General features: G+C 44.0%; 1 protein-coding gene across 1 annotated transcript in view; it reads right to left on the reverse strand.

Moving 5' to 3' along the window:
- Positions 1 to 623: 623 nt before the first annotated feature.
- bmp6 (bone morphogenetic protein 6) overlaps positions 624 to 26,759 on the reverse strand; it is a 40,549-nt gene continuing 14,413 nt past the window's right edge. Inside the window, exons 2-7 of the mRNA XM_038997651.1 lie at positions 21,124 to 21,316; positions 17,883 to 18,031; positions 17,299 to 17,496; positions 2,968 to 3,044; positions 1,542 to 1,652; positions 624 to 1,301 (exon numbers count right to left, since the gene is read on the reverse strand). Coding sequence (XP_038853579.1) covers positions 1,152 to 1,301; positions 1,542 to 1,652; positions 2,968 to 3,044; positions 17,299 to 17,496; positions 17,883 to 18,031; positions 21,124 to 21,316 — 878 coding nt within the window. The 3' untranslated portion in view covers positions 624 to 1,151. The remainder of the gene's footprint in view (positions 1,302 to 1,541; positions 1,653 to 2,967; positions 3,045 to 17,298; positions 17,497 to 17,882; positions 18,032 to 21,123; positions 21,317 to 26,759) is intronic.

The raw sequence follows: 26,759 nt of genomic DNA on the forward strand, positions 1-26,759 counted from the left end.
TTTCTGATTGGTTAGGTACAAAGGATTTTTTCAGGATTGGGCTCAATTCAGGAAGTGATTACAGATTGTGCAATAGAAATGTAAAGGTCATTTTCAATTGAACCGACATTCAGCGTTTACCGTGAATGCAGGAACGTTGCCTTTGAAATTTCAATCACACTGTAATACTGAACTTCCGCAATACGGATTGAATAGAGCCCCGATCCGTAAATGAATCGACAGTAGCAATTACTTTGAAATAAATCAAAACGTCAAACCCAAGCTAATTTCAGAAAGCTGGTCCAAAACATTTGATCAGCTGGTATGACCAACAAATAGCTTTTCCCCAGGTTTTTGGAGATATGTTAACTCAGTGAGTGGAATAACATGGAAATGACCGTTTGCAGGATGTCCAAGGGATGAGGTGAATGTCATCTTTAGAGCAGTCCATCAGTTAAGCCACAACCTGCTACCCGTTGAACCAGCTTGGTGAACACCCAGCATGAGCCTGGCAAATATTGACCCAATGAAGATATTTTGAGGAGTTCACAACTAAAATAGTATGTGGTTGTTTCCGTTCGGCCCATATTATATTTTTGGAAGCCAGGTGAATATGGCGGAAGAACTTCTGAGTACAATCCATAAAGAGGAAATATCTGGATCTTTTTACATTAACTGTAATGTATCGTGGCATACATTTCATGAATATTTCAGCAGATTGTTCATGTTAAAATCAGGCTTTGGTTAGACAATATACATACATCTCTATTAAAATGGTGTAGTTAGGCTAATGCTTTTCCCCTGTGGTCCTATAAAAGGATTTCTACATGTTTTGTGTCATTTGACTACATCTGACGTCATGTAACAGGTTGGCTGTCAGTATTGAGATAACATTGAGTCAATTCCCCGACGCCGTTGAGTTGTTTCGCTGTAATGGGCCATTAGCCGTCTGAGAACTTGAACACCACTTAGTTTTGAAAGGAGGAGGGGGGGGGGGAGCAGCACGTTGGTCTGGTCCATTTATCAGTTCCTCCCTCGCCCTGAGTATGGGAGAGGAGAGAGTAGTACACAACACACACTCACAAACAGGCAGACCCATGATGTCGTGTGCACACAGTCTCCGCTGCAGCCCATGGGCGGGTGACCATGATGACGCGGCAGTTTGGCGGTCGTCAGTGGCAGCCACAGGCCCTCACCACCATGTTCTTGTACTTCTTCAGGATGACATTGGAGTTGTCGTCGAAGTAGAGCACGGAGATGGCGTGCAGCTTGGTGGGGGCGCAGCAGGGCTTGGGCACGTTCTCTGGGTTCATGAGGTGGACCTAGGAGACAACAACAAGAGGTCAGAGGTCACTTATTTCTCTTCAAACATAGCTTGAAGTATCCATGTCACTTTCCTAACGTGAAGTGCGCACTTGAAACATTTGTTTTACAAATCAAATATACATTTACATCAATGGGAGATTTGCAAGAAAATTCAGGTTCCATGAAAATTAGGATTCATGAAATTAGGATATAGCTCTTTATTAGCAACGTATTAGCGCAATTCTTGGAGTGCTCACCAGTGTCTGCACAATGGCATGGTTGGTGGCATTCATATGGGCGTTGAGGGGGAAGGAGCACTCTCCGTCACAGTAGTTGGCTGCGTAGCCCTCAGGTGCAATGATCCAGTCCTGATACAATCACAAGAGGGATACATTTAATATGGATAAACTCTGGTCTACAATGTGTTCTGAAGACTCTGGAAACGGAATCCTGTGGCAAAAAGGTACATTTACATTACATTTAAGTCATTTAGCAGACGCTCTTATCCAGAGCGACTTACAAATTGGTGCATTCACCTTATGATATCCAGTGGAACAACCACTTTACAATAGTGCATCTAACTCTTTTAAGGGGGAGGGGGGGGTTAGAAGGATTACTTTATCCTATCCTAGGTATTCCTTAAAGAGGTGGGGTTTCGGGTGTCTCCGGAAGGTGGTGAGGAAGGTACTGTGTGTTTTAATGGGTACAATATACAGTTCAGCAAAACAGTGCCAGTTCAGCCGCAGCATTGTCAGAGGGCATTTATACTCGCATAAGGTCTAAAGCACTTTGGACTGTAGCGTCCTAATTCACAACCTTCAGTCTCAACTGGGTCTCCTAGGACAGATCAGTGCAGAAATGTACAAGTGCCTGTGGAATCACTCAGGCAGCAGGCTGGTTGCTACAGTCTCTCTCTCTGTGTGTGTGTGTGTGTGTGTGTGTATAGGCCTATGTACTGTGTGTGTGTGTGTGTGTGTGTGTGTGTGTGTGTGTGTGTGTGTGTGTGTGTGTGTGTGTGTGTGTGTGTGTATAGGCCTATGTACTGTGTGTGTGTGTGTGTGTGTGTGTGTGTGTGTGTGTGTGTGTGTGTGTGTGTGTGTGTGTGTGTGTGTGTGTGTGTGTGTGTGTGTGTGTGTGTGTGTGTGTTGGCACCTTCCCTCTAGATGTCAGTGCTGTCTTAACAGGGGGTTGATTGTTTTGCAGGACGTAGGTGGCTGCATGTTTTCCCCTCCATTAACTGTTCGCGGCCCCTGTTACCCAACACACCCAGTGACCTGACAGAGTTCACAGGCCACTTAAGCTCTTACCAAATGCCTATAAATGCTTTTTTAAAAGGTTTTTAAATCGGTACAAAAGCCTGCTTGTTGGTTTGCTTTCACCTACCAAATGTCTTCATTAGGGTTGCAACAATCTGGTAAATTTCTCCAAATTCCCAGGTTTTCCCAGAAATCATGATTGGAGGATTCCGGATTTCCAGGTTTTCTAGAAAAACCAGGGCATTTTGGGAAGTTACCATATTTTTGCAACCCTAGTCTTCAATGGCCTTCTCTTTGACCTGTGATGTTTGACTCATGTCTGTATCGTATTGAACTCTCTTTACTCTGAACAAATGGGACATTATGGGTAATGTAGTCCACCAGTGTGTCACTGCAATTACTGGGGGGGGGGGTATTTGATCCTTACCTGCCAGCCCAGCTCCCGGAAGCTGACGTAGAGCTCATGTCTCCTACAGGCTGTCTTCTGGTCACTGCTGTTGTATTCTAAATGGGAAGAAAGAAGTAGAAGTCAGGGTTGAATCATATTCCTCCGCTGTCTTATATCATATTGGGTAGTATGACACGTATATGGGTGTTACACCAGTTCACAGTAACATGGGTTCATTTGTGTAATGGATTATTTTATGTGCCTCACATTCACTTGAAGATAAATTAATTTGAAAGCTTGCCAAATTGAATTGGTCGGCTTTTGGGCGCATTGGGTCGGACGCCGATGACAAACATGTATATAACTGCCCTCCTCTCTCCGCAGTTTGTTTCAATTATCTCCCTCTCTTCCCACCCAGCCGCAGAGTCACAGAGTTAGCGACTCAGCGGGTGTCAACCACAGGTATGGTATTTCAGAGGGGAAGGTCATTGCTGGCACTGGCCGGCGTTCTGAAGTCAAAACGGGCACCTCAGACTTTCCACTGACGACGTTGAGAGTCCACCTGCTGATTTTTTGTTGTTGCGTTCGTCCCCCTCTCCTACTAAACAGAGAGAGTGTGAGGAGAGCTATGATATCAGCACAGAGTGGCATTACTTCCTGCTGTAGGAGCTCCCTTAAAGCCAACAGTGGGCAAACCATGCCAGGCTATATGCCATACAGTCTGGGGCCCAGGTGGGCATCAGGGGTGGCAGAGAGGACCATCTCTTTGTTTGTGTGTGTGTGTGTGTCAAAGTAATGGGGGACAGGGACGAGTCACTCACAGACCCCCTCCTGCCCTGTCTGTTCCCCCCTGGAGACCAGGACCCAGTCATTAAACCAGTTTATTTAGTTAGCTGGGTGTGGAGTGGTGAGTTGAACTAACTCATTGCCCTTACTGTACTGTGTTATGACCAAGTGGCTCCACTCTGCTCGCTTGCATTGATAAATCGGAATCTACACAGTGCAGGCTCCTACCAGGCCGCCAAAATGAACGCTTTTATTTGTTTTGTTTTCAGCCGACCCACTCAGCTGTTGTTATTAGAGAGCCATAATTTGGATTCATAACTGTAATGACATGATGTAATTACTAATTATATTGAATTCACATAAACATAACAAGCCCAGACAAGTGTGCCTGCTCCCAATGACGACCCAAGGTGAGCAAAGAGAGAGAGAGAGAGTTGCCCTGAAACACGGCAATTAAAAATACCCGCCGCTCGCTTCCCATTGGAACAGGAAACACTTCAACATAAGTGCAGCAGTCACCTGACTGGGGGGTTAACTCACGCCGAGGTTGGAAAACAGAAAAGGTGGCATCTGGTAATAAGGTCAGGGTTGAGAGGTCATCCTGGCTGTTACCGTCGGAGAGACTCAGGTGTTTCCCGTGTACTTTCCTGTGTGTGTGTGTGTGTGTGTGTGTGTGTGTGTGTGTGTGTGTGTGTGTGTGTGTGTGTGTGTGTGTGTGTGTGTGTGTGTGTGTGTGTGTGTGTGTGTGCATGCGTGCGTGCATGTGCGTGTTCACTGGGTGTCTACTGATGGTTTGTGTAGCTATGGGGGCGATAGAGGAGGGGTGTAGCTACAGTATCTGTCCTAACGCAGTGCAGGCGGCCATAGCCTCTGGGTCAGCCTGCCTGCCTAGCCCGTCAGCCCCCGGGCCAGTCTGGGTTCCCCGCCACCTCGGCTGTGCCTCTGCAAGGTAAATATTTACAGAGATAAATCTGCCTCTCACTGAGGTCCTGGAGACAGTTTCGAGAGGGTACTTAACCCCTGTCCCCTGGGGCTAGTGTTCCTCTCACATGGCATGGTGTGACCTAGCTACCTGCCTCCACACACACAGGCCCCGATGGCCCTGTTTTAAGGCCCAGACATTCAGCTCCCAGCCAAATCACAGGGTGGGGACCGTGTCACTGAAACCCCCCCTGCCCTGGGCAGTTGCTTTAACAAGCACCCTGGTACAGTTTGACATGTAACAGGACAATGTCTGAAAGGGCTAAGGGGACCAGAGGACTTGGGTGACCAGGTGGAAAAGTTCTTCTGAAGGTTGAATACACACACTAAAGTAAATAAATACACCATGCTCTGAAACATACTTTCTGTAAGTGTATACGTGCATGCAGGCACACACACAGATACACTCTAACAGACAGGAATACACATACACCTTGTTTCCTTGCACCTCTCTGTCTTTATAACCATCAGTATTTACAGTCAAGCAGATATATACTGTTGACTTTCATTGAGTGAGTGTAAAGGCCAGAGTTTTGGTACCCATAAACCACCTCTCCCCTTCCTGCCTGTAAAATGTAAATCCACCACAGTTACCGCTGAGCATGGATCCCAAGGGGCATTCATACGCTTCTAACCTGAAAAACCTGGCTTCCTTATTACTATAGACTACAATTCAAAAGGGCCTTAAAACAGTTGGGCTAAAGGTGCTGACAAGGGAAAAGTCGATAAATAACATTTATCCCTTGTCATTCCAAAAATATAGAAGTCAATGGAGCCAATTACAAAATGATCACTACACTGTTGCCGGGGGGGAGTGAAGCATGTACAACATTAAATGGGCTCCTTCCACCAAAAGCCTCAATCTCCGGAACTGAACACAGTAATTCCATGGTTTATTCCCGAAACTTTCTCAAGAAAAAAAAAAGGGGGCCATTTTCAAAACTGCCCCTTTTTACAGTAGCAATTACACAAGCTGTGCCTGTCGAGAGGCGGTGATGGAACGATGGGCTAATAGGCCGCGGCGTTCCCAAAAGAACAAGGTTTTCCTAAAGAGAGAGAGAACGGGCTAACTTCTTCAAACTCCCATGAAGACTTAAAAGAGAATGTGACTGTTGTCTGTGTCCATGCCGGGTTTTTTCTCCCTCCCTCCCTCTTCCACTGAAGTTTATCTTTCTTCCTGTCTTTCATCAGGGAGGTTATTAAACCCTCTGCAGAGCTCGCCAATGTCTAATTACACCAACAGTAAACAAAGGGAGACTGGAGGAGGAGAGGCAGAGATGAAAACACACAGCTGGACAGCGCCGTGTTATTAGAATTCTTTAAGCAATACTGTTAACTTGGTCAGTCTTTTAGCGAGCGGCTAATGACTGGCCTGGGTAATGACAGGTCTGGGACAGGTCTGGGGCCACGACCGGCTAGGCTGCAGTGATACTCCTCCTGGATGGTCGTTAAAGGGCCAAGCCCGGCTTCCATTACCGCCCCCAAACCCCAAATTACCTTTAAAGGTGTCGTACTGTTCTTTATTTTTCTCTCTCTCTCTTTCATTTCCAAGCGTACAGTTACTGTACAAACTTCCCCTCTCAAAGGAACTCAGTATGTAGGTGTGATTTCATTTGTCGGATAGGGTTTTCTGCTCGTGTTATTGTAGGCTAACTAACGCCAAGACACCTACATGATGAGCCCATGGCTATTTGCCAATATCCATACTAGCATACCACTTAGAATAAAGCAATATATTGGGCATGTATTTTAAGTGGCATGCTAGTGTGGATGTTGGAACAGAGCTTATGACTTGGCTGTTGTGTTCTTAAGCATTAAGCATACTATTATTCTGGTGTGTAGCTACATTGATGTGTTAATATGAATCGGAAACTGTAAAGACGGGGCGATGGTGGTCCCATCAGATGCAAAACAATGAGGCACTGTCCCTATTTGTTTCTCCCTCAGAGCAGCACAGAAGAAGGATGCTCCCTTTATCCATCCATCCTTCCTCTCTTCCTCAGAGCCTGTGAAGTGAGTGAGTGATGCGGTATTGGAACCATATGTCTCACAAGTCTGCCTGATCATCGCCACTTGCTGTCGCAAGGGACTCGCAACTTCCTGCGCGGGATCTAAATATTTACGCTTCAGACATCCCAAGTGGCGAGGCCGAGGGATTGATGTTTTGGGTTACTTAAAGTCCAATCCTTCAGGACACGTTGGTTCAACAGATTGTCCTCATTAGCTTGAGCACCAGCAGACTGGTCTGGGAGTCTGTTCTGTTCCGTTCTGGGAGCCTGTTCTGTTCCGTTCTGGAAGCCTGTTCTGTTCCGTTCTGGAAGCCTGTTCTGTTCCGTTCTGGGAGCCTGTTCTGTTCCGTTCTGGGAGCCTGTTCTGTTCCGTTCTGGGAGCCTGTTCTGTTCCGTTCTGGGAGCCTGTTCTGTTCCGTTCTGGGAGCCTGTTCTGTTCCGTTCTCCTCTGTCCTGCTCTGTTCTGAGGGTTTTTATCTGATGGACACTGCACTACTGAGAAGAGCATGGCCATAATGTAATGTCTAGAACTCTAGACTCTACAGCAAAGCAGATATGGCAGATTCTTTCCAGAATGATTGGTGTGATGAACTACAGAGATGGAACCACAAACTAATAACTTCAGACTCCCATGATAACAATGAGAATTGTTGTTGAGTGGACTATCCTGGTTAAATAAAGATGAACTATGATGTGTTCCAGAAAAGGAAAAAAACTGTAGAACTCCAATTAACATCATCCAACAACACCTCTAGCCTTTGGATGGTATCGCCATCAAAACAGATGACGTGAAACTGAGGTGGTGAGGAAAATCACTTGAGCTACTATTGTAACGTTGACGGTTACGAAGCTGAGTAGCTGACCCCGTGACCCTAGCCATAAGGGCTTAGTATTAGCCTGAGCCTCATCTGTCAAATTAGTGCTGGGATCAGGCAGATATTAGTCACAAAGCCCTCTGAACCGCAGCTCTTCCTGCTGTAAAAGCACTGGCATCCCTCCTCACAGGGCCAGCTTTATGTCCAGGAAAGGCTAACGTTATGCTAGTGTTATGACGGAGCCAGGGGATGATGGCTGATGAGTAGCCAGATTAGAGCCTGATTTAATTTGCCTGCATACCTGTTCATAACATCGGCCGCTAAGTACGAAGAGGGGGCAGAGGGCAGGTACTGTAAAGTGCACTCTCAAATGATGAGGTCATGCAGCTAGGGATAGTTTCCATCTCTCGGACTCTATTTTGTCCGATGTCCCCATCAATGACAGCACAACTCACCATATTACATTGAAATTCGGTACTTCAAGAGCTTCCCTGCTTGGCGTGCAGATGTTTGGATATTGTCTTGTGCTTTCTGTGAGTGTAAGGTGTGATGTTGTGGGGTAATTGTACGGTGCAGTTGGGTTTGATTCAAATAAAATTGAAATGTTTTGGTCGCATACACATATTTAGCCGATGTTATTGCGGGTGTAGTGAAATGCTTGTGTTCCTAGCTCCAGCAATAATATTTAACAATTCACAACAATAACAATACACACAGATCTAAAAGTAAAATAATGGAATTAAGAAATATATAAATATTAGGACGAGCAATGTCAGAGTCAGGAGTACAATTATAGTGCATTCGGGAAAGTATTCAGACCCCTTGACTTTTTCCACATATTGTTACGTTACAGCCTTATTATAAAATGTACTAAAAAGTTTTTTCCCCTCATCAATCTACACACAACACCCCAGATTGACAAAGCAAAAACATGTTCTTAGAAATGTTTGCAAATGTATAATAAAAAAATAAAAAAACGGAAATATCACATTTACATAAGTATTCAGACCCTTTACTCAGTACTTTGTTGAAGCACCATTGGCAGCAATTACAGCCTCGAGTCTTTGTGGGTATGACGCTACAAGCTTGGCTCACCTGTATTTAGGGAGTTTCTCCCATTCTTCTCTGCAGATCCTCTCAAGCTCTGTCAGGTTGGATGGACAGCGTCATTGCACAGCTATTTCAGGTCTCTCCAGAGATGTTAGATCAGGTTCAAGTCCGGTCTCTGGCTGGGCCGCTCAAGGACATTCAGAGACTTGTCCGTTGTGCTGGCTGTGTGCTTAGGGTCATTGTCCTGTTGGAAGATTAACCATCACCCCAGTCTGAGGTCCTGAGCACTCTGGCGCAGGATCTCTCTGTACTTTGCTCCGTTCATCTTTCCCTCGATCCTGACTAGTCTCCCAGTCCCTGCCGCTGAAAAACATCCACACAGCATGATGCTGCCACCACCATGCTTCACCATAGGGATGGTGCCAGGTTTCCTCCAGATATGACGCTTGGCATTCAGGCCAAAGAGTTCAATCTTGGTTTCATCAGACCAGAGAATCTTGTTTCTCATGGTCAGAGTTCTTTAGGTGCCTTTTGGCAAACTCCAAGTGGGCTGTCATATGCTTTTTACTGAGGGGCTTCGGACTGGCCACTCTACCATAAAAGCCTGATTGGTGGAGTGCTGCAGAGATGGTTGTCCTTCTAGAACAGGGGTGGGCATTTCCAGTCCTCGAAGGCCTGATTGGTGACACAGTTTTGCCACAGCACCAGCTAACACACCTGACTCCAATAATCACCTGATCATGATCTTCAGTTTAGAATGCAATTTGATTAATCATTTGTCATAAGAAACTAGCTCCCTGGTATACAGAAAATACCCGAGCTCTGAAGCAAGCTTCCAGAAAATTGGAACGGAAATGGCGCCACACCAAACTGGAAGTCTTACGACTAGCTTGGAAAGACAGTACCGTGTAGTATCGAAGAGCCCTCACTGCTGCTCGATCATCCTATTTTTCCAACTTAATTGAGGAAAATAAGAACAATCCTAAATTTATTTTTGATACTGTCGCAAAGCTAACTAAAAAGCAGTATTCCCCAAGTGAGGATGGCTTTCACTTCAGCAGTAATACATTCATGAACTTCTTTGAGGAAAAGATCATTATCATTAGAAAGCAAATTACGGACTCCTCTTTAAATCTGCGTATTCCTCCAAAGCTCAGCTATCCTGAGTCTGCACAACTCTGCCAGGACCTAGGATCAAGAGAGACCTCAAGAGAGATCTCTTGACACAATGATGAAAATAATCATGGCTAAACCTTCAAGCTGCATACTGGACCCTATTCCAACTAAACTACTGAAAGAGCTGCTTCCTGTGCTTGGCCCTCCTATGTTGAACATAATAAACGGCTCTCTATCCACCGGATGTGTACCAAACTCACTAAAAGTGGCAGTAATAAAGCCTCTCTTGAAAAAGCCAAACCTTGACCCAGAAAATATAAAAAACTATCGGCCTATATTGAATCTTCCATTCCTCTCAAAAAAAAATGAAAAAGCTGTTGCGCAGCAACTCACTGCCTTCCTGAAGACAAACAATGTATACGAAATGCTTCAGTCTGGGTTTAGACCCCATCATAGCACTGAGACTGCACTTGTGAAGGTGGTAAATTACCTTTTAAAGGCGTCAGACCGAGGCTCTGCATCTGTCCTCGTGCTCCTAGACCTTAGTGCTGCCTTTGATACCATCGATCACCACATTCTTTTGGAGAGATTGGAAACCCAAATTGGTCTACACGGACAAGTTCTGGCCTGGTTTAGATCTCATCTGTCGGAAAGATATCAGTTTGTCTCTGTGAATGGTTTGTCCTCTGACAAATCAACTGTACATTTCGGTGTTCCTCAAGGTTCCGTTTTAGGACCACTACTATTTTCACTATATATTTTACCTCTTGGGGATGTCATTCGAAAACATAATGTTAACTTTCACTGCTATGCGGATGACACACAGCTGTACATTTCAATGAAACATGGTGAAGCCCCAAAATTGCCCTCGCTAGAAGCCTGTGTTTCAGACATAAGGAAATGGATGGCTGCAAACGTTCTACTTTTAAACTCGGACAAAACAGAGATGCTTGTTCTAGGTCCCAAGAAACAAAGAGCTCTTCTGTTGAATCTGACAATTAATCTTGATGGTTGTAAAGTCATCTCAAATAAAACTGTGAAGGACCTCGGTGTTACTCTGGACGCTGATCTCTCTTTTGACGAACATATCAAGACTGTTTCAAGGACAGCTTTTTTCCATCTACATAACATTACAAAAATCAGAAACTTTCTGTCCAAAAATGATGCAGAAAAATGTATCCATGCTTTTGTTACTTCTAGGTTAGACTACTGCAATGCTCTACTTTCCCGCTACCCGGATAAAGCACTAAATAAACTTCAGTTAGTGCTAAATACGGCTGCTAGAATCCTGACTAGAACCAAAAAATGTGATCATATTACTCCAGTGCTAGCCTCCCTACACTGGTTTCCTGTTAAGGCAAGGGCTGATTTCAAGGTTTTACTGCTAACCTACAAAGCATTACATGGGCTTGCTCCTACCTATCTTTCCGATTTGGTCCTGCCGTACATACCTACACGTACGCTACGGTCACAAGACGCAGGCCTCCTAATTGTCCCTAGAATTTCTAAGCAAACAGCTGGAGGCAGGGCTTTCTCCTGTAGAGCTCCATTTTTATGGAATGGTCTGCCTACCCATGTGAGAGACGCAGACTCGGTCTCAACTTTTAAGTCTTTACTGAAGATTAATCTCTTCAGTGGGTCATATGATTGAGTGTAGTCTGAAGGTGAACGGAAAGGCTCTGGAGCAACGAACCGCTCTTGCTGTCTCTGCCTGGCCGGTTCCCCTCTCTCCACTGGGATTCTCTGCCTCTAACCCTATTACAGGGGCTGAGTCACTGGCTTACTGGTGCTCTTTCATGCCGTCCCTAGGAGGGGTGCGTCACTTGAGTGGGTTGAGTCACTGACGTGATCTTCCTGTCTGGGTTGGCGCCCCCCTTGGGTTGTGCAGTGGCGGAGATCTTTGTGGGCTATACTTGGCCTTGTCTCAGGATGGTAAGTTGGTGGTTGAAGATATCCCTCTAGTGGTGTGGGGGCTGTGCTTTGGCAAAGTGGGTGGGGTTATATCCTTCCTGTTTGGCCCTGTCCGGGGGTATCATCGGATGGGGCCACAGTGTCTCCTGACCCCTCCTCTCTCAGCCTCCAGTATTTATGCTGCAGTAGTTTATGTGTCGGGGGGCTAGGGTCAGTTTTGTTATATCTGGAGTACTTCTCCTGTCTTATCCGGTGTCCTGTGTGAATTTAAGTATGCTCTCTCTAATTCTCTCTTTCTTTCTCTCTCTCGGAGGACCTGAGCCCTAGGACCATGCCTCAGGACTACCTGGCATGATGACTCCTTGCTGTCCCCAGTCCACCTGGCCGTGCTGCTGCTCCAGTTTCAACTGTTCTGCCTGCGGCTATGGAACCCTGACCTGTTCACCGGACGTGCTACCTGTCCCAGACCTGCTGTTTTCAACTCTCTAGAGACCGCAGGAGCGGTAGAGATGCTCTTAATGATCGGCTATGAAAAGCCAACTGACATTTACTCCTGAGGTGCTGACTTGCTGCACCCTCGACAACTACTGTGATTATTATTATTTGACCATGCTGGTCATTTATGAACATTTGAACATCTTGGCCATGTTCTGTTATAATCTCCACCTGGCACAGCCAGAAGAGGACTGGCCACCCCTCATAGCCTGGTTCCTCTCTAGGTTTCTTCCTAGGTTTTGGCCTTTCTAGGGAGTTTTTCCTAGCCACCGTGCTTCTACACCTGCATTGCTTGCTGTTTGGGGTTTTAGGCTGGGTTTCTGTACAGCACTTTGAGATATCAGCTGATGTAAGAAGGGCTATATGAATACATTTTATTTTATTTGATTACTCAGATGTGTTTGCTAGGGATGGAGACAAAATGTGACACAAATCAGGCCCTCGAGGACTGGAGTTGCCCACCCCTGTTCCAGAAGGTTCTCCCATCTCCACAGAGGAACACTGGAGCTCTGTCAGAGTGACCATCGGGTTCTTGGTCACCTCCCTGACCAAGGCCCTTCTCCCCCGATCGCTCAGTTTGGCTGGGTGGCCAGCTCTAGGAAGAGTCTTGGTCGTTCCAAAATTCTTCCATTTAAGAATGATGGAGGCCACTGTGTTCATGAGAACCTTCAATGCTGCCAAAAATGTTTGGTACCCTTCCCCAGATCTGTGCATTGACACAATCCTGTCTCGGAGCTCTACGGACAATTCCTTCAACCTCATGGCTTTGTTTTTGCTCTGACATGCACTGTCAACTGTGGGAATTTATATAGACAGATGTGTGCCTTTCCAAATCATTTCCAATCAATGTAATTTACCACAGGTGGACTCCAATCAAGTTGTAGAAACATCTCAAGGATGATCATTGGAAGCAGGATGCACCTAAGCTCAATTTCGAGTCTCAAAGCAAAGGGTTTGAATACTTACAGTTTGTAAATAAGGTATTTCTGTTTTATATTTGTAATAAATTTGCCAAAAAAATCTAAAACCTTGTTTTCGCTTTGACATTATGGGGTATTGTGTGTAGATTGATGAGGAAAATCATTTATTTAATCAATTTTAGAATAAGGCTGTAAAGTAACAAAATGTGGAAAAAGGCAAGGGGTCTGAATACTTTCTGAATGCACTGTATATATGTATGATGGGATGTATAGACATTATAGACAGTACGTGGATAGAATATTTAGTATATCTGTAGAATAGAATAGTATATATACAGCAATAGTTTAATAGGATGGCCTTGACTAAAATACAGTATATACATATGAAATTAGTAAAACAGTATGTAAACATTATTAAAGTCACCAGTGTTCCATTATTAAAGTGACCAGTGATTCCATGTCTATGTACATAGGGCAGCAGTCTCTAAGGTGTAGGGTTGAGTAACGGTGTGGTAGCAGGCTAGTGACGGCTATTTAACAGTCTGATGGCCTTGAGATAGCAGCTTTGATGCACCTGTACTGACCTCACCTTCTGGATGATAGCGGGTGAACAGGCTGTAGCTCGGGTGGTCGATGTCCTTAATGATCTGTTTGGCCTTCCTGTGACATCGGGTGCCATAGGTGTCCTGGAGGGCAGGCAGTGTGCCCCCGGTGATGCGTTGGGCAGACCGAACCACCCTCTGGAGAGCCCTGCGGTTGCGGGCTGTGTAGTTTCCGTACCAGGCGGCAACACAACCCGACAGGATGCTCTCAATGGTGCATCAGTAAAAGTTTGTGAGCGTCTTAGGGGCCAAGCCAAATTTCTTCAGCCTCCTGAGGTTGAAGAGGCGCTGTTGCGACTTACTCACCAAACGGTCTGTGTGGGTGGACCATTTTAGATTGTCAGTGGTGTGTACGCCGAGGAACTTGAAGCTTTTCACCTCCTCCACTGCAGCCCCGTCAATGTGGATGGGGCCATGCTCCCTCTGCTGTATCCTGAAGTCCACAATCAGCTCCTTCATTTTGTTGACTCCGTCAGGGCCCTCACCTCCTTCCTGTAGGCTGTCTCGTCATTGTTGGTAATCAGGTCTACTACTGTTGTGTCGTCTGCAAACTTGATGATTGAGTTGGAGGCGTGCCTGGCCACGCAGTCATAGGTGAACAGGGAGTACAGGAGGGGGCTGAGTACGCACCATTGTGGGGCCCCTGTGTTGAGGATCAGCGTAGTTGAGGTGTTGTTTCCTACCATCACCACCTGGGGGCGACCCTTCAGGAAGTCCAGGACCCAGTTTCACTGTGCGGGGTTCTGACAGAGGGCCCCGAGCTTGATAATGATCTTGGAGGGTACTATGGTGTTGAATGCTGAGCTGTAGTCAATGAATAGCAATCTTATATAGGTATTCTTCTTGTCCAGATGGGAAAGGGCAGTGCGCAGTTGCGAAGGCGATTGCATCGTCTGTGGATCTATTGGAGCGGTATGCAAATTGAAGTGGGTCTAGGGTGTCAGGTAAGGTGGAGGTGATATGATCCTTAACTAGCCTCTTAAAGCACTTCATGATGACTGAAGTGAGTGCTACGGGGTGATAGTAATTTAGTTCAGTTGCCTTTCCTTTCTTGGGTACAGGAACAATGGTGGACATCTTGAAGCAAGTGGAGACAGGAGACTGGGATTGGGAGAGAGTGAATATATCCGTAAACACTCCAGCCAGCTGGTCTGCACATGTTTTGAGGACACAGCTTGGGATGCCACATTCGTCTCGTGTCTGAGCCGTTGAACTGCAACCCCACTTTGTCTCTGTGCTGACATTTTGCCTGTTTGATTGCCTTATGGAGTGCATAACTGCACTGTATTCAACCATATTCCCAGTCAACTTGCCGTGGTTAAATGCGGTGATTCGCACTTTCAGTTTTGCACGAATGCTGCCATCTATACACGTTTTTTGGTTTGGGTAGGTTTTAAAAGTCACAGTGGGAACAATATTACCTATTCACTTCCTGATGAACTCAGTCACCGTGTCAGCGTATACAGTTGATGTCGGAAGTTTACATAAACCTTAGCCAAATACATTTAAACTCAGTTTTTCACAATTCCTGACATTTAATCCAAGTAAAAATTCCCTGTCTTAGGTCAGTTAAGATCAACACTTTATTTAAGAATGTGAAATGTCAGAAAAATAATAGAGAGAATGATTTTTTTCAGCTTTTATTTACTTCATCACATTCCCAGTGGGTCAGAAGTTTACATACACTCAATTAGTATTTGGTAGCATTGCCTTTAAATTGTTTAATTAACTTGGGTCAAACATTTCGGGTAGCCTTCCACAAGCTTCCCACAATAAGTTGGGTGAATTTTGGCCCATACCTCCTGACAGAGCTGGTGTAACTGAGTCAGGTTTGTGGGCCTTGCTCGCACACGCTTTTTCAGTTCTGCCCACAAATGTTCTATGGGATTGAGGTCAGGGCTTTGTGATGGCCACTCCAATACCTTGACTTTGTTGTCCTTAAGCCATTTTGCCACAACTTGTTTGGGGTCATTGTCCACTTGGAAGACCCATTTGTGACCAAGCTTTAACTTCCTGACTGATGTCTTGAGATGTTGCTTCAATATATCCACATCATTTTCCTGCCTCATGATGCCATCTATTTTGTGAAGTGCACCAGTCCCTCTCCTGCAGCAAAGCACCCTCACAACATCATGCTGCCACCCCCGTGCTTCACGGTTGGATTGGTGTTCTTCGGCTTGCAAGCCTCACCCTTTTTACTCCAAGCATAACAATGGTCATTATGGCCAAACAGTTCTATTTTTGTTTCATCAGACTAGAGGACATTTCTCCAAAAAGTACGATCTTTGTCCCCATGTACAGTTGCAAACCGTAGTCTGGCTTTTTTATGCTGGTTTTGGAACAGTGGCTTCTTCCTTGCTGAGCGACCTCTCAGGTTATGTCGATATAGGACTCGTTTTACTGTGGATATAGATACATTTGTACCTGTTTCCTCCAGCATCTTCACAAGGTCTTTTGCTGTTGTTCTGAGACTGAGTTGCACTTTTCGCACCAAAGTACGTTGATCTCTAGGAGATAGAATGCGTCTCCTTCCGGAGCGGTATGACAGCTGCGTGGTCCCATGGTGTTTATACTTGCATACTATATTGTTTGTACAGATGAGCGTGGTACCTTCAGGCGTTTGGAGGATGAACCAGACTTGTGGAGGTCTACATTTTTTTTCTGAGGTCTTGACTGATTTCTTTTGGTTTTCACATGATATCAAGGTAGGCCTTGAAATACACCCACAGGTACACCTCCAATTGACTCAAATGATGTCAATTAGCCTATCAGAAGCTTCTAAAGCCATGACATCATTTTCTGGAATTTTCCAAGTTGTTTAAAAGCAGTCAACTTAGTGTATGTAAACTTCTGACTCACTGGAATTGTGATACAGTGAATTATAAGTGAAATAATCTGTCTGTAAACAATTGTTGGAAAAATTACTTGTGTCATGCACAAAGTAGATGTCCTAACCGACTTGCCAAAACTATAGTTTGTTAACAAGAAATTTGTGGAGTGGTTGAAAAATGAGTTTTAATGACTCCAACCTAAGTGTATGTAAACTTCCGACTTCAACTGTACGTCAATGTTATTCTCAGAGGCAACCCGGAACATATCCCTGTCCGCGTGAACAAAACAATCTTGAAGCATGGATTCCTATTGGTCAGACCATTGTTTAATAGACCTTAGCACAGGTGCCTGCTGTTTGAGTTTCTGCCTATGGGAAGGGAGGAGCAGAATGGAGTCGTGATCTGATTTGCTGAAGGGTGATGGGGGAGGGCCTTATTTCCATCCCAGAAGGGACATTAACAATGGTGTTTTTGAAGCACGAGTAATACAGGCAATGTGTTGATAGAATTTCATTAGCACTTTCCTCATATTTGATTTGTTAAAGTCCCCAGCTGAATTTATGATTGATGTTCCAATAGAGAATAATATGTACAAATCGAAAGAAACTTTCCACATACTGAATTGAGCGAACAAGTAAAACAAAGCAAAACCCCTTCCTCACACTGTTATATACTTGTCACACTACTGAGCTGTAATGAACTAGCCTGGTAACGCATCCACCATAATTGCTGGAACCACGCTGGAAAGGACAATGTAGAAAAAATAAATCCAAGCCAGCACAGTACAGTTTGTGTCGGTACTCGGCACAATAGTATGAGGGTTTAAGTGGGAGTTAGTCAAACTATGGACCCACCTGCTGGGCTTGGGCCCCTGGAGCCTCCTTCCTGGGGCTGTGTGGGGCGGTTGCGGTTCTTGTTGCGGTTCTTGTTGGTGGAGCGGGCGGTGCGGATGTGCACCTCGCTGACTTTGAAGAAGGCCACCATGAAGGGTTGCTTCTCCAGCGCTCCGTCACGCCCAACTAGCCCCGCCTCCTTGGAGCTAATGCTCCGCCCTGTTTTCCAGAGGGGCCAGCCATCAATCACTTGGACATACTGAATGGGCTACAGTTCACTGAGCGTAGTCAGTCTACCTGGAAGAGTATCATACACTCTACTGATATATTTGTGACAAATGTCTGTATTTTTCCTTTGATGGATGTTTTGTGTCAAATAAATGTATTTGATTTGCAAAGATATCAACCTTTTCATTTCAGCATTGTGACACATTCAAAAAAACACTATTATTGCCCACTACTGTTTACATTTCATGATGAAAATTCTAAAGTTTGTTAGCATGTTTCCAATGCTAGCTGTTAGCATATGTTTCTAATGTTATCCATTAGCATATGTTTCCAATGTTAGCCGTTAGCATATGTTTCTAATTTAGCATTGTGCTCACCACTGCTGGTCTCCACTCTGATCTGGAGGCCCATGTTGTTGTGGGGACTCATCACCCACAGGTTACTGGTGGCCGTGATGTCAAACTCCAGCCAGCCCTCCTCGGCCGCCCACAGCCTGCGAGACTCCAGCAGGAACAGGTCTGCTTCCCTGGGGACACGGTTCACAACAAGGAGCCATGACTGAGGGGCAGCTAGCAGCTTTCCCATCTTCAGAGAAGTATACAAATGTACATCAAAGACTGCTACACTACCATAACAGATACTGTATCATGTCAGTATGACTTTCATGTGTTCTTACAGCTTCCATTCAGGGATTTTGGCACTATACACTAAGATAGCTAATTTCTATACTGTAAACATGAGTAAAATGCCTTCTGACCTCAATGGGACTTCCTGGTTAAATAAAATATGTAAAATACATTTTTGGCATGCTTCTGATTGACATTAACTTCTGCACATCAAGAGTCTATGGGACACTTGACTTTGTAATACAATATAATATTATATTATCCAAAGCGACTTACTTGTGTGCATGTTCTACCAACTGAGCCACATAGGACATTTTTGTTTTACATTGTATAACATTCCTCTACTTCGTAACATCACCCCACCACCATCCGCTGCACCACTGTATAACTGTAGCTAGGTCTCAGGTGCAAAAGACAACAACAACCAAATGAAAGAGAGAGAGAAGAAGAAGGAGAGAAAAGAGGTCTGTCCCATCCCCATTACTGTAAAGACACAGCGCAGGTCTGCCGGGCGTTCCCCAGGCCACACATCAAAGCCCCACAAACTCCCAGGTGTTCCGGGAATGCCCCTGCAGTCATGCATCGGCAGCCCCTCGTTATTGCTCATTAATGAGAGTGTTTCTGAGGGCTTCCATATGAGGCCGTTCCCAATGCCCCCCTCAGGTAGTTCACACGTTTGGCACAGCGTGGGTCCGGAGGGTCAGTGCTGACTCATTCTGATCGAGGCAGCCATTTTAAAGCCTGTGGACTGGCAGGGGGTCCATCTGGGAGCCGCAGGGGGCGTGGCACTAAAGCCCTATTGTAAAGCCTCTTATTGACTGCTTAAATGAACTGGAATAATAAGGTCATATGTCAACGTTTTGTGTTTTTTGGTTCCAATAAATCTCCTTTACAGGCCCTGTCAAATACATGCAGTTAAAAACGCACCATATTGACCTGTTGTTTAGCCGGCTTGTACTGTTCTAACATACATTCAGCTTTAGACTGGTGACAAGACTTGTAAACAAAATAATTACGTCACAGTTCTCAAGAACACCATGCTAAATGTGCACTGACATATTGGGTGTTGTTGAGAGAGAATATGGAACTACGTAGTGATGTTATTTAGTAAGGAAACAAACACATTCCAATGCATGTTAACCTGCCATGTTTTGCACTGACTAAGGCCACATTCTTTGCAATCAACACATTATCTGCAAGACCTCGCATTCCTTGCGTACTGCCAAACAAACCACCCCAATGAAGTGAATACTGTAGTATAATTCTACAGCCTATCATTATTGCTGAGGGTCATAACAGAAGCCTTTTTAACTGTAAACAAGGGAGGAGGAACAGAAAACCCCAGAGTTTGTAGACCGCCTGCATGACTTTAAGAACAACTACCAGAGACATTACTGTTGCAAATGAATCCTTACGTAAGTATTTATATTTTTTGCTTATCTTGTGGCTTTTATGAAACTTCAGAGAATGTATTTTGGCAATGATATGCAGTTGCACCTCTGTTCAGCCCTACTTGCAAGCTTTCACTACCCCATCTGCTTTTTAAAGATTAGGAGCTATAATCAAAGCAATTATAACTTCCAAGACATTAACAACTTGCAAATTAATCTGTTTGTCAGCAAATGTGTTTTGCAAGCCACACAAGTATTTAGGATTTGCAAGCACAAAGCGAGTTTCTCGGAGAGCCCACGAACCAAACTATATAATTCGCTTCAAGGTAAAACCTTGTCCTACAATAATACAGTAATTGGAGATATTGGCCCCTTTAATCTCCGAAATATCAAAACATTTTGATAAAAATGTTGGCAGCAGAGCACAAACCGTCTATTGTAAAGATAAAGGAATGTGGCAAACAAGTACCTCATGAAAGACATAGAAACGCTTTGAGAAAAAGAAGAATCCAGCAAAAATGCAAAAAGAGCAACTGTCTTTACAACTGTAATTGAATTGAGGACTAGTAGACTTGTAGACGACCAGAAACGTATACGGCAAATGTAATAATACAACTACATCATTACACATGAGGAGGAAAACAGAGAACAGACCCCCATCTTACAAAGCCATGGGACAAGCATTTTGGGACATATTATGCAACTTTTTGTGGCTTTTGAAAAGTGCCTCAATGAACAACTGCATAATCTTACATCGTCTCCCATTGGTCACTGTTTAAAAAAGTATATAGCCTCCAGCTATCTCATTGGCCGTTGTCTCTGCGTGGGACGTCTCTCCCAGCAGCCACAATGTAAATGTTTGGCCTTGCTACTCTTTTTTTGGACTCTATTAAAGTCAGGCTATTTCGGTAAGGCGTTGTGGTCATGCCTCATTCTACAAAAAATACATGGCAGAAAACCAGAGCTGGAAGTCTGTCTCCCACAGCGACAGAGAGAGGAGCCTGGACTAAATTCACCAACACCCTATCAATTCCCAGGCCGGGAGAGGACGCTGCCTACGCTACACTAACATGTAATCAATGGCTGGAGAAGTGCATGTAGCTAAGTCCTCCCTTTGCATACAGTATACCTTCCCCCTCATCTGGACAAGCTCAGGACTGACTAGGAGGACGGCATAGCAGGAGGTTGGGAATGGGATGGTCTCACATCATATCTCAGTGTTCACTTAGTCTTAGGGTCTGGTATTGTATTGTTCATGTCATCCCAGTGTTAGACAGCTAATTGGAAGCACAACCAGATGGGGACTAGAGAGAGGATTCCATAGAGGTCTGCCCGTGTTTTATGGAGGATTTTGACTCAGCAGCCCTTACAAATACTATACCTCAAAAATATGTGATAACATCTCATCGCTGCAGCACTTTCAAACAGTACAACTGACAACAAGATAACCCTGATATAAACCCATGTATATAACACTAGCAAGCACCAAGCTATTTGACTGTGAAAAGGGATTGAATATATGCTCATATTCTCACCAGATTGACATATTCTAAAGCCTGGACTGTGAGTGAATACAGGGGTTATCGGTGTGGCTGTGTTACCTGTTGGGGTGCTCCTGTACCACTTGGTAGACGTTGAGCAGGAGGGTCTCGTTGCGGAAGGTCCGGCTCACACACTCCTTGTAGAGGCGGAACTCGGAGGCGGTGACAGCCTCTCCCTCTGGGATCTGGGACAGGTTGAACTTGAACTCCTTGTGGTGCCGTCTATGTGGCGACAGCTCTCTATCGTCCTCCACTATCAAACACACACAGGGCAGAGATACACGCACATACTGTAAATCAGATCATTGGTACAACATCATTGGTTAGACCTCGCTGAGACTTGCAACAGTCAAACCTAGGGATTCAACTGAACAGGAGAGATAGCCGAACGCAGGATGACTTTTGATGCATCTTGTATCCCTCCACACCCACTAGTATACAATGTAAAATGAATCTGAACAGTCTTCATTTACATAGACGCATAGTATTGGGTTTCATATTGCAAAGTCTGTGGATGTAAACATATCTTACTTTGAGTTGTCTAAATAATTGAGGCTAAACACAAAAAAAATGATGTACCGACAGGAAAAGCTGACCAACTATACAGTTCCAGTTTAAAAAAATATTCCCCTGACTTTATGGGGATTTACTGACTGTGGGATGTTAACATGTAACTCAGCTAGCATAACAAACAGGGCTTGACATGAAGAGGCCACAAAGGGATAGTAAAAAATGTTTTTAATAGTAAAAACGGACTTCCGCCTGCTATACTGTAATGCAGTTAGTTACTTAGGCGTTCCATGTATTCCTATGCAGTTGAGTGGTCAATACAGTATCTCATTCACAGACACAGCACTGAGGTACACCATAAAAGGGTTTCAAAGCATCACATGTGATTTATGCATATGGACTAATAGGGCTGTGGCTTACTGCTTCCTAAAATAAATTCCCTGTTATTGTTTGAAGTGAAAACCCATGATTTCAGGGCTGTAAACTCAGTCTGTGTTCCAATGACCACTTCAGAGGCTACAAATGACAAAAATCAACTATTGCCTCCCAACAGAGCTTCCCTCTTTCAACTGCAACATGCGTTGCAATAATAATGCGTTCCCCAGGGAATTGGTTCCCATTTCGCTCTGGGACTTCCCCACAGTTCAATAGCACACAGAGAGAGAGGGAGAGAGAGAGAGAGAAGCAAGAACCACAGTGAGCTCCCCTGCACATTGATGGCATTCGTGCCACTAACCATGCTCAGTCTCACACACACATAGACACACACACACACACATACATCATACACACAATCACCCCTGTAGTTCCCAGGACTGGCTCCTGTGTGTTTCCCGCCACATAAGTACAAGTCCAGTCGGGATGGAGTGTCCTGTCCCGCTCTCCCGTTCTGATTGGATTTCCATGCGGCGTTCCCTTGTGAGGTGCAGACACAGAGCCCACACTTCCGCCACGCTAGCCCTCCCCAACAAATCTGAGGAGTAAATTAAATGGTAGAGCAGGGACGTGGAGAGAGGGGGAGGGCCAAGGGAGGTACTATAAGGAGGTTCAGTACTTCAGTATGGAGGCTACATGAAGAGACTTTCTTGTGGGACAGTAGCTTCTCTCCTAGAGACATTAGGGAGTCAAGGGTACCCCCGTACCCCATAGTACATCTTGGCATATGTGTTCCCAATTAGGGAGGAGAGACACTTTGGAGGATCTCACGGAGAATAGGGGACAGTATGCTGTGGGACCCCAGTTCCCATCCAACCACTGAGGCTTCAATTGACTGACTAACCTTGGCCAGTCCGCCCCTGGTAAGACAGCAGTAAAGCTCAATGACGAGCTGCCCCCTGGAGACACACAGAGAGATACTCACTGCTTTAGGGGTTTACCAGAGCTTACCCCCTTAGAGACTAGCACACCCCTACACAATCTACCGGAGCTCAACCTCTTACTCACAGACACTCTCACACTCTCTCTCTCTCACACACACACACACACACACACACACACACACACACACACACACACACACACACACACACACACACACCACACACACACACACACACACACACACACACACACACACACACACACACACACACACGTCCCAGAGCACACCATGGAAGATGGAGGAGCGCGAGGACGTGGAGGAAGATGCGCCTCACTTCACCTCAGGTCTCATCTGCAGCCAGCCAGGACTCACAAGGCCAGGACCCCACTTAAGCCTTTCGCTGGCGCCTAGCAGAACTCATCTATGCGAACCGAAGGAGTGTGCTCGCATACACCCTTAAAAGAACGTAGCTTGAAAAACATTAAAAAAGCATCAATAGTACTGTTTGTTCAGCTTGAGCTGAGCTTCAGCATAGCCACTTCTTCAAAACAGTCAGAATTAATCTAAGATAACTCAAGAAATATGTCATTAATTGTGACGTTTTTGCTGAGGAAGGTCTTAGACGCGCAATTTTATGTCTAACTAAGATGTTTGGTTACATCTAACTAAAATGTTAAGAAAATCACAAATGTCATGGATATATTGGAGCTAGTGGATATATGAAGGCTAAAGCTCAATATATGAAGGCTAAAGCTCAAGCTAGTCGTCTTGATTACATTTTTATGTCATTCTCTCTGGTACCAAAAGTTTAAAAAGTTTTGATAGGGCTCAGAATGCGGTTGGACCATCACATAATTAGCATATATATTACTCTTACAGAATTTCCACGTGGGCGAGGATATTGGAAATTGAATCAAAGCCTATTGGATGACAATTTTTTTTTACATTTAATAAAAAAAGATTTATCCCCTTTTCTCCCCAATTTTCGTGGTATCCAATCGCTAGTAATTACTATCTTGTCTCATCGTTACAACTCCCATACGGGCTCGGGAGAGACGAAGGTCGAAAGCCACGCGTCCTCCGAAGCACAACCCAACCAAGCCGCACTGCTTCTTAACACAGCGCGCCTCCAACCCGGAAGCCAGCCGCACCAATGTGTCGGAGGAAACACCGTGCACCTGGCCCCCCTTGGTTAGCACGCACTGCGCCCGGCCCGCCACAGGAGTCGCTGGAGCGCGATGAGACAAGGATATCCCTACCGGCCAAATCCTCCCTGACCCGGACGACGCTAGGCCAATTGTGCGTCGCCCCACGGACCTCCCGGTCGCGGCCGGCTGCGACAGAGCCTGGGCGCGAACCCAGGCTCTGGACCACTGCGCCACCCGGGAGGCCCGACAACTTGTTTTTAACCAGGACAGAAGAATTTATAACTGCCTTTTCTGACATAACATAGGTACAGCAGATCCCCTTATTGTACAGGACACTTTTAAATGTGGCTTTAGAGGCCATGCAATTCAGTACTCATGTACTCAATTCAGTACTAAAACAAAAAACAATTTAAATCAAGAGTCCATATTAACAAAGGAAACTGAAGGACTAACAGAACAGACAGATAGCAATAAAACCTATACCATAGAGGCTCAGAGAAAGTTGGAGGAAAAACAAAAAGAAATGGAACTTATTCAAGAAAGATCAAGTGTAATATATTATAAAAAATAAAGCGAACTGGATGGAATATGGGGAAAATGCACCAAATTATTTTTCAATCTTCAAAATAGAAATGCTACCAAAGAGAATTTACTGAAACTTGTTACAAATGATGAAGTCACCCATGATTCACCAAACAATATTTTGAAAGAGGAAGTAAAGTACTTTAAGCATATGTTTTCTCCACTAACCGAAGCTAATTGTATGAATTTTTTTCTAATAATAATAATGTCAAATGAACAGCTGTACAGAAAGACTCATGTGAAGGCCAAATTACAGGAGGAGGAAATTAAAGCCTTTAAGTCCAGGAAAGCTCCAGGGTTGGATGGTATACCAAGCCTTTTTGATATACTCAGAGGACCGTTATTAGCATGTTTTAATCACTCCTATATAAATGGTAGATTATCAGACACTCAACAAGAAGGTCTGATTTCATTGTTACTGAAACAAGATCCAAGTGGTAAATATAAAGATCCAGTCCATTTAAAAAATTGGATGCGCCTCTTACACTTCAGTGTTGTGATGCAAAATTCCTAGCAAAATGCTTAGCTCACAGAATTAAAAAGGTTATTGTCGGATATTATTCATCCTAATCAGACAGGTTCTTTACATGGATGACACATTGGAGATAATATAAGACAAGTACTGGAAACAATAGAACACTATGAAAAATCTGGGAAACCAGGCCTGGTATTCATGGCTGACTTTAAAAGGCCTTTGATAAAGTATGACTGGAGTTTAGATATGGCTGGGATATTTCAATTTTGGAGAATCTCTTATAAAATGGGTTAAAGTTATGTATAGTAACCCTATGTGTAAAATAGTAAATAATGGCTACTTCTCAAAAAGTTTTAAACTGTCAAGAGGAGTAAAACAAGGTTCTCCACTATCGCCATATCTATTTATTATTGCCATCGAAATGTTAGCTATTAAAATCAGATCCAACAATAACATCAATGGGTTAGAAATACAGGGCTTAAAAACAAAGGTGTCATTTTAAATCCGCAATTTGAATCCCTCCACAGCCTCAGAGGATCTAGATACTTTTTCGAACCTCTTTGGATTAAAACCAAATTATGATAAGTGAACTATATTAAGTATTGGATCACACAAAAATACAACTTTTACATTACTGTGTAGTTTACCAATAAAATTGTCTGACGGGGATGTGGACAAACTCGATATACATATCCCGAAAGAAAGAAATGATCTCATTCCAATACATTTCTATAGAAAGTTAGCAAAAATAGATAAGATCTTGCTACCATGGAAAGGAAAATATCCTGTCTATTTGTGGAAAAATCACCCTGATTAATTATTTAGTCATATCCCAGTGAGCTATTTTCGTATGGTCTTGCCTACACCTAGCGACCTGTTTTTTCAATTATGAGCAAAAATATTCAATTTTATTTGGAATGGCAAACTGGACAAAATTAAATGGGCCTATTTATATAATGAATATGAATTAAAAGGGCAGAAATTAAATATTAAAGCATTAGACCTCTCACTAAAGGTGTCAGTCATCCAAAAGTTATACTTGAATCTTGTTACTCAGGCAAATTAGTAAGAATGTCTCACCCAATGTTCAAGAATGGCCCTTTTATTTTACTTTATTTGTACTTTCTTTGTGTTCCTACAATAAAAACAAAGTATAAAAAAAAAAAAAAAAAAAAGAATGGCCCTTTTTTAAATTCAGATTACAACCTCTCACTTTTAGTTATTTGAAAACAAAAGTGTCTCCAAAATATCATTATTTTTTAAAACAAGCCATAGAAAGTCGGTTGCAATTTCAGTTTAATCCACCAGAAAAGACACAAACAAATAATGCAACAAATATTGTGGTTAAACTCAAATATACTAATTGATAAAAAAATTAATTATAAAATATATATAATCTTTGTAAATTATATAATAAATAGGACTGGTGGAGTTTTCACACATGCAGCTAATAAAAATGCATGGAAATGTCTGCTCTACCCAAAATTACAAACAACTAATTTCAGCATTACCACAAAAATGGAAGAGGCAAGTGGAAGGCGAAAAAAGTAAGGAACATGTCTGTCGGCCCTGCATTAAAGTCCAAAATATACCAGTTTCATTTAAGGACCAAAAAATGTACAGCTGTGTCATGTAGATTGCAAAATAGTTGGGAAGAGAT

Source organism: Salvelinus namaycush, chromosome 7 (assembly GCF_016432855.1).
Source record: "Salvelinus namaycush isolate Seneca chromosome 7, SaNama_1.0, whole genome shotgun sequence".
NCBI lineage: Eukaryota > Metazoa > Chordata > Actinopteri > Salmoniformes > Salmonidae > Salvelinus > Salvelinus namaycush.